Source organism: Egretta garzetta, unplaced genomic scaffold, assembly GCF_000687185.1.
Source record: "Egretta garzetta isolate BGI_Z169 unplaced genomic scaffold, ASM68718v1 scaffold16, whole genome shotgun sequence".
Classification (NCBI taxonomy): Eukaryota; Metazoa; Chordata; class Aves; order Pelecaniformes; family Ardeidae; genus Egretta; species Egretta garzetta.
Genome location: NW_009260022.1, coordinates 5470250 through 5478383, shown reverse-complemented (window position 1 = coordinate 5478383; position 8134 = coordinate 5470250). Strand labels below are relative to the sequence as shown.

The 8134-nt window shown below is 36.9% G+C and overlaps 2 protein-coding genes across 6 annotated transcripts in view; one reads left to right on the top strand and one right to left on the bottom strand.

Annotated features, from left to right (window-relative positions):
* The window catches only part of LOC118452500, a 3169-nt gene extending 2676 nt beyond the window's left edge, over positions 1-493 (bottom strand). The window contains exon 1 of the mRNA XM_035896175.1: positions 361-493. Coding sequence (XP_035752068.1) covers positions 361-493 — 133 coding nt within the window. The remainder of the gene's footprint in view (positions 1-360) is intronic.
* Positions 166-8134, top strand: part of ATF2 (activating transcription factor 2) — a 50345-nt gene continuing 42376 nt past the window's right edge. Inside the window, exons 1-2 of one of the 5 annotated variants that reach the window (XM_035896180.1) lie at positions 166-671; positions 2710-2743. The gene's annotated coding sequence lies outside the window, so the exon portion shown is untranslated. Of the gene's footprint in view, positions 672-2709; positions 2744-3712; positions 3733-3865; positions 3885-8134 lie in introns of those variants that run through there. The other 4 variants (XM_035896181.1, XM_009640794.2, XM_035896178.1 and 1 more) reach the window with 4 other exon arrangements.

The following is an 8134-nucleotide window of genomic DNA, read 5'->3' as shown; positions in this document are numbered from 1 at the left end:
AAGGGGGCAGCCAGGCCCGGCCTGTCCGCCTCAGCTCCGCGCCAAGGAGGCCTCTCCCTGCATCCATCTTCTGCTCCGAGGGGCGAGCTTGGTCTGTACCCGGCGCTGGGGCGGAGGGGGGTGTAGGGGGGAGACTGGGAACAGTTTTTCTGCACCAGCGGGAGGTGTTGGCCTGCCTGGGATCCGGCCGTGGACATGGACCTTCTGGACCAGTTGCCCCATTGACTTTGCCTGTTATTGTGCATTTATGCCTCTCGAGTTGTCTCAATAAAGGTCTCTGAAGCTTTCACGTGAAAAAACACATTACAGACCCTCAAGCAATGATGGCTGCACGATGTTTTAGGCACAAATGTTTTATGCCACAAGGCAACTTGATGATTGGAGTTGGGGGATATGCATGCTGCCATGTTGCTTCTGCAGTCTTATTAATTCTGTGATCTTTTTGCCTGTCTGTTCTTGGAGTGAGATCCATGAGTATGTTTCCACTTGCCATCCGCGCATTCTGTGTCACTCGTTTGCTTTTCATTATGTTGCTTTCTTCCAGAGATGTTTATCTTCAAATAGTGATACTGTCACCTGTTTCCTTGCACTTGAATGAGAAATCCTAATAAAGCTAGAAACTCTGAATCATCTGCTACTTTCCAGATAGTGACCCTGAATATGGCCAAAGTGTATGTTCTTTTCCACCTTTTAAAATAATATTTGTTTTCTTCTTGTCATATTCTACTCATGGCAGTGAATGTCATGTCCCAAGCTCTTGCTGAGTGTAAAGCTAGATAGAGTTAATAAAACCAAATGTTCCTGAAGTTAAGGTCGTAATACCGCTAGGTAACTGCTGTGTTAGATGCTAACCCTTCCTTGTGGTCCTAATCTTCCGTAAGCGTTCTAGATGTGATTTCTTAAGCCTTCCACTGAAACATAAGTTACTGTCTTTTAATGAGCATCCAGTTGCAGACCTGATTTCAGAGGGGCAGAGTATCGTCAAGTTAGGTGTTCACTTGAATTCTCTTAGTGTTTATAATTCTGCATTCCAGAATCAAAATCAGAAATTTGTCATATTAAAAAAATGAAACAGTAACTTTGCTAGGGACTTCTTGTTATATAATGCATCAAAAGAAATGTGAAATAATAAAAAAAACCTTGGTGTATACATGGAGTGAAGCAACATCTAAAGTAACATGTTTTCAGGTCTTGAATTTGGTCATAATTAACTTTATAAATAATTTTTGGTTTCATGCTACTTCTGTTTTGTGACAAAGTGTTGAGCAGCCTGAAATACGTTATTCTTTTGAGTCTTGTTTAATTGAATTTTGGCTGTGTCTAGTGCCTAAAATTCCTTTTCTGTCATCAGCCTTTTTTTTTTTCCTTCCACTATTAATTAGTTGGAACTTACAAATGCACATTTTTAACTCTGAGATGCTTTGAAAGTTTATGTTATTTCTAATCTCAACTATTTTTATGGTTTCTTAAAATAATCTTTAATTTCTGTGTAAATGTAGTGCATTACTTGTTTTCATGGAAGCAAACATGATTCTATACTATTAACTTCTTTTTTGGAATAATGAATAGATTTCAAGTTATCATTGCCCTCCTGCATAACTACATTTGTTTCAAATCAATAATGTGCACTCTAAGGAGGCATTGGATTTAGTTAGTGATAGAAATATGAGTTAATAATTTTGCAATAAATATTTTTTTTTCAAGTTTATGCTATACTATTTCCAGCTTTGTTTGTGGTCGGTTTCAGTTTGGCCCGAGAACTTTTCCAATAGCTTCAGTTCAGATAGGGACTTCCTTCACTAAGTTATTCCAAGCAATATAGTATGTTTCATCTTCTAGGTAAATGCCAGTGGTCATTTATATTATTGCTTATAGGAAAGAAAAAGATCATTCTTTTTTAATGAGCAGATATATTTAAAGATTTTTTTAAATTAAATTCTTAGTTATTGTATTCAATTTTATACGTCAAGGATGCAATCTCAAAAAATGTAAAAATGAACTAATTTTTTTGGTTTTTAATTTGTTGAAAGTAATATAGCAAAATGAGATTGGATTTCTAATGTTTGTTGGGTTGATGGGCAACATTAAGAAGTTCAAACCTAGATAAATGAGCTAGGGAAGGTAAGTCCTAATATCTCTCTAAGCAAATTGTGAAAAGATCAGTGGAATATTAACCCCGGTATATTTCTTCTTTGAGGTTCATTGGCCTTTCACTTATCTACAAGAGCTGTATTCACACAGCATGAATTTCCAGTAAGTCAAAGAAAGATCAAGGAGCCTCTGGAAAATACTTAAGCCTAAGGGTTGACTTAGGGGCTGCCATATTCAGCCAACAGGAAGCGTTAGGCCTAAGGACCTTTCTGTATTCCACTAGTGCTCCCCGTTTACCAGAAATGTACCTTCATATGTGAAAAGCGTGCTTCTTCAGCAAAACTGAAGCAACTTTAAATATTCTGGAGTATGGCTTATAGTTTTCTTGCAGAATCTACTGAACTACTTTCTGGTGATCCCACTTTTTTGTGAGGAGGAATGTTTTTGTTTTTCAATTTTTTTCTCTTCCGTTCTGTTCATCCTTCAGTTTTATTTTTTAGGAGTGGTAAGTTCCATGGCATTACACAAATACAGTCAGTCAGAACACTTATGAAAGTGGACCGTAATGGTCAAGTATTAACTACGCTTTCGCTTCACCTTTCTTCTTTTGCTTTATAGGAAACTGAAAAAATAGCTGTTCCAGTTCCTCCGGGTAAGTGCAGCAATGATTTTTTTTCCTTTAAAATATAAATTTTAATTTTATTTTTTTATACTGCTTCTTATTAACTTCTGATTTTTACTGAAAGCAAAACTTGCAAGTCTGCCTCTCTAGAAAATTGTGGAAATAAAGATAGGCTCAAATGTGGGAGGTGATTAAAATTTATGCTGTGCAATGTTTTGTGCATGTATTGAAAGTATAGAAGGTGCACTGTTCATTTTGATTTGCATTGATTTGTTTGGTTGCATGAGGAAGCCATCTCTTAATTTTGAAGTGTTTAAATTTGGAAAACAAAAATAGCTAAATAGCAATATTTTTTTTCTCATCTAAAGAAGCACGTATGTTAAAATTCTTTTGGAGCTAAGCAAAACATTAAATTCAGCTCTTCAGGTAACCATTAAGAGAGTGTTATTTTTTACTGTGGCAAATATATTCAGTACACTTTACTTTGAAAAAGTATGCACCTCAAGTAGAACTCTTGAAGTTGATACAGACTTTGAAAAAATGTTGACCTTGCCCTTTTATGCTTCAGTTTCCTATTATAAAATGAAGCTTTAAAGTAAAGTCTTAAAAATCTTACACTACCTAAAGCAATTACACACTATGATGAAATCTACAGAAAAGCTTACTAGGAGTTAATAATTCTGTATACAGTAAGGGGGTGTATCTTGCAGTAAAAAGGGGCACAATCCCAGATCAAATGTAAAGAATAAAAGGAAATGTTGAATAGACACAATCAGTCTTGAGGAAATGCAAACATCCGTAGGAAAACACATCGCTGATACTGTAACTTCAGTGCTTTGTAATGTATAGACCCAGGGGAGACTTGATATACTGATGGAGTACTATAATTCTGATTTGTCTCAATGGCCTAATTCAGTCTTTGTTTAACTTTCATGTTTTTTCAAACGTAGAGTTGTTTCTTGAGTTGGAGCCCCCTGCGAGCGGCCAGTCTAGCTGCAAAACTTGGGTTTGCATCACATGTAAGCAGTAACAGATAAATCAGCTACTACGGCAGCTGGCAGACTGTCAGATTGTCCTCTACGGACTGTCTGGTTTAGAGGGGTGACACACTTGTGGGAATGTGCATCTCTTCTTGCTTGCTGGCCGGCAGAGGAATGCTGACATTGAAAAGGTTTAAGGTCTCACTTTTTTTTTTTTTTTTTTAATGTTTATAATTGTCTGTCTTTTTGGAGTTCAGTTCAGGCTGTTTCATTCCATGCTGTTTGTGTCAGCCCTGATGTTACAGGAGGGCAGTCTCTATTGCTACAGTGCTTAGAATAAGTAATTACAAGGTAAGACTGCACATCCCCTGAGTGGGTTTGTGCATAGAGGTCTTTTGGCATACAGCATGCTTTATACAGGTAAAGTGCTCAGAGGCTTTAGCTACAATTTTGATGAATCTTTACTAGGTATGCACGAAGAATTATTTTTCTCAGCAAATTTGGAGAGGTTTTTTCCAAGGATTATCAATATGTATACATTTTTGAACAGCTATTTAAATGTTTAGTAGAAAAAAAAATTTGAAGTGTCAGTTGTGTTTTCCATGCTCCTCTATGTAGGGAATTAAGAGAAAACAGAAGAACCTTTACCAGTAAAATAAGCCAACAAGACATTGGTCAAGTCAGTGTATGATTCTGTTTTTTTACAAATTGTCTGCAGGAAGGTATTTTAGAAGCAAGTCTCAGACTATGTAGTAATAGTTTCCAGAAAGTGTACCTTAGATGTTTCATTAAAATCTTATAAAAGTATACAAAAAATTGTCGAAGCTATTTTTGTAGCACATTTAGATAAACATTAGTGTGATGTTTTATAGAAACAGCTTTATTTTTTAAAGAAGCACACCATCTTAAATATTAGTAAATTGCTTGCAAACCTGTTTTTATTTCTCTGTATTGTATATATTTTAAACATGTATATATAGTTAGTTATATATTCTACTGTACTGCTTGCTTTCCAAAAGTGGTACGAGGCTTATGGCATTTTAAATAGGCGTGATGTGAAAGCATTTTACCTTTGTGTTGTAAGTATGGAGCAAACACCGAAAAAGTGAGATTACTTTCTGATTTAAGTAGCAAAGTTGATTATACTGCTGAGGTTATTTCATGTTTTTCCTGTCTTGAGCTGTGATCCTATTTCTTAGTGTAGGTCAAAAGAATTTTGTGTATGGGTTTCTTTATGCTACTGAAAGGAATTTAGGGTTGGAAGGCTTACAGAAGAAAGTTGCAGTTCAGTGGAGTGTAGTAAGAATCATTTCACTGAACTGTTCAGTTTATCTGAAGAGATAAGTTAAGGCTGGAGTTTCACATTCAGATTGGCTTGCTCCAGGAACCATCTTTTTTCTATGGGACAAGGTGTTTGCTGTTGCCTGGGTAACAATCCAAGGTGGCTGTAATTCATCTCTAGTGATCGGCTTAGCAGTTTACATACTTTACTCCTCATTTGGTCAGGCAAATAACATTTTTGTCAAGATGGCGTTCAAGTTGCTATTTTGGTTTTTCAGGGGAAGAGAATTGTCTAAATTATTGTTTCTTACTGTGATATTCTCTCTTAGTCTCCAATAGGCTTTTGAAATCAGAGTGGCGATCACAAACTTCATTTCTGAAAATTTGTCTTTTGTGTGTTAGTCTTGTTATTCCTGCCAAGCCACAAACAATCCAGAAGGAAAAGAGGAGGCAAAGGATGGGGGTTGTTTGTTTGTTTTCCCTAGCAGCAATAATTTTAGTTGTTGGGCTGTAAAGTTAACCACGCTAAGTTTTCTAAAGCTGTCAGAACATTACCCAAGTTTGGATTGTCTTTTGCTGTTATTTACCTCTGTTTCTAGCTATGATGATGTCTTTGTGGTGTACTTCAAATTTCAGAGGTAATCTTTCATTGCTCAGAATTTAATCCATTCCAATTTTTAGTATTTCCAAGGATGGAGATTCTGCAGCCCCGCTGGGCAACCTGTTCCAGTGTTCAGCTGCCCTCACTGTGTGATTTTTTTTTTTTTTTTTTTTTTTTTAATTATCCCTCCCCTCCATCCCCTTATACTTGCTCTTAACTTTCTTGGTGTGGCTTGTGAATGTTGCATCACATCCTTTTGTTGTACACTACCCAGAGTCTGGATCTTTCTTCTCTATAACAATACATTAGGTAGTGTAAGACAGCAAGTAGATCCTTCCTTAGCTTTCCTTCTCCATGCTGAACAGACTTCGCTTCCTGATACTTCTCTTGTATGTAATAGTCCAGCCTCCTAACTATTTGGTGGGGCCCCAGCTGGTTTCTCTCCAGTTTGTCATCTGTCTTGAGGGGCTCAAAACTGGACACAGCACTCCAGCTGTAGCCTCATGAGTGCCAGATAAAGAAGAATAATCACTTCCCTTCATCTGGTTGCTATGCTTTTGCTAATTCAGCCCAGTAGGCTGTTAGCTTTCGATGCTGCAAGAGACACGATGCTGAACTGTGTTCAGTTTTTTGTCCACCAGGAGTTACAGGTTCTGTCCCAAAGCTGCTTGACAGCTGGTTGGCCCTCAGCCTGCACTGTTGCACGGACTTACTTCCTTCTAGATGCAAGCTTTGCATTTGTCTTTGTAATAGGTAAATACAATCCTTACCAATTTGGCTATACTAATGAATGTGAGCCCTTTGTTTTCCCATCCTGTCAGATCCAGTTTCTGTTTAGATTTATAATGTCTGAGGTCTTGCTGGAATGCGTGAGTGAACTTCTTTTCTCTTTTAAGTGCAAAAATTTCAGTGCTTCAAGATACTACTTTTTTTTTTTCCTCAGATGTTAGCTGGAATTCCTTTACAAGGCATTACTTCACAAAATTCCTTGTGGCCTGCAGTCAAATAATATTAAAAAGATCAGGAAATTAATTTATCTCCAACTTCTTTCCAATAAGTTTGCCAGGAAGACGACACTTTTTTCTTTTTCATATGGGTTGATTTTTAGTTTATAAATCAGGCATTCAAAATTCACAGGCTTCACAAACCAAAACATGCACCCAGATAACGACTTCATATGCAAATATGTGTTTTGATAATATTCCTTTAAAAGAGAAAATGAGCAGACTTGAAAAATTGATCATTACAGCTTATGATCTAGAAAAACACTAACAGTGTGGATGGAGTAGTTTTTATGTCTGATACTATGCACTTGTCAAAGACTGGCAACACGCTATAGTAACAGAGTGCAAAAAATGCCCTACATGCACTTTTGTTAATCAAAATCTTCATCCTTTGAATAAAAAAAGCCCAGAACTGTTTCTTATACCTTCAGACATTTCTGATACGGATATAGTGCTTCTGTTCATAATATATATCCATATGTGCATATTGTAGCCATATATAACTATATGGTGCCCCATGATACAATTTAATAAAGCAAATTCTTTTTGAGATCTAAAGGACACTGACCCTCTTAGTTTTGAACCTACATTTTAAAAAATTTGACTGTTGCATAGCTCAACAAGGATAATAAGCTCATGGGATACCTCTTAAGTGTCTGTTGAAGTTCCAGTTAAAATAAGGATGTAATCCTAAAGCTTCATTGATAAGGGCCTTATTTTTTACCCTGAAGCTGTGAGTATTCAAACTTGCCCATAACCTTGTTAACACTCTTCATTGGTGACAGTACCAAGTTTGTAGTTGGAACAGTTCAAGAAATATTTCATCCCTTCAGAAACTTGAGACGGGTTATGAACTCTTATGAACTCTTTGCAAAGAACAGCAGAACAATCTTCATCCCCAATTTGCTTTGGCATCTTTTCTTTGGGACATAAATGTTTCCCTGAGTTGTCAGTGCCAAAGACTCTTAAGTTTCTGGCAGCCATTCATCTCTTCTTGGCTTGTGATCTCAGCTCAGTATCCTCATAATGTTGAACGTATATATTTAGAAGTGACACTTTGGAATCTCCCCCCTCCACGTTTTGCTTCTTTGCTATTCAGTGCCCATGACCAAGGACATGGGGATCTTCTCCTTGAAGTAACATCTAAAAAGTCTGTAGAGTATATTTTTCCTGTATAGGCACAGGCAGAAGTAACGTGTTCCCTACAGATCTCTGAGGCATTAAGTCTTAAATGATTTGCTTACATTTACTTGATCTGTCTTGTGTCTAGTGCTAAATGGTGTACCAGAAGTATACATTCTTAGGATGGTTAGACAGTTTCAGGAGCTTGCAACTTTTCATGACCAGCCTGTTGGGGGAGAGATGGATTCATGATCTTTAATCATAAAGACATCTTTATTCATCTTTATTTGCTTCATCAAGCTAAGCAGTGTTCAGAACTAACATTGTTAGATCTCCATACAAATACTCATATTTAAAGATGAATGCGTTTCCTCCAGGGTAAAGCCACAGATGGGTTGAGAATGCTTGTCATCTCCTGGCTAATTAGCTAATT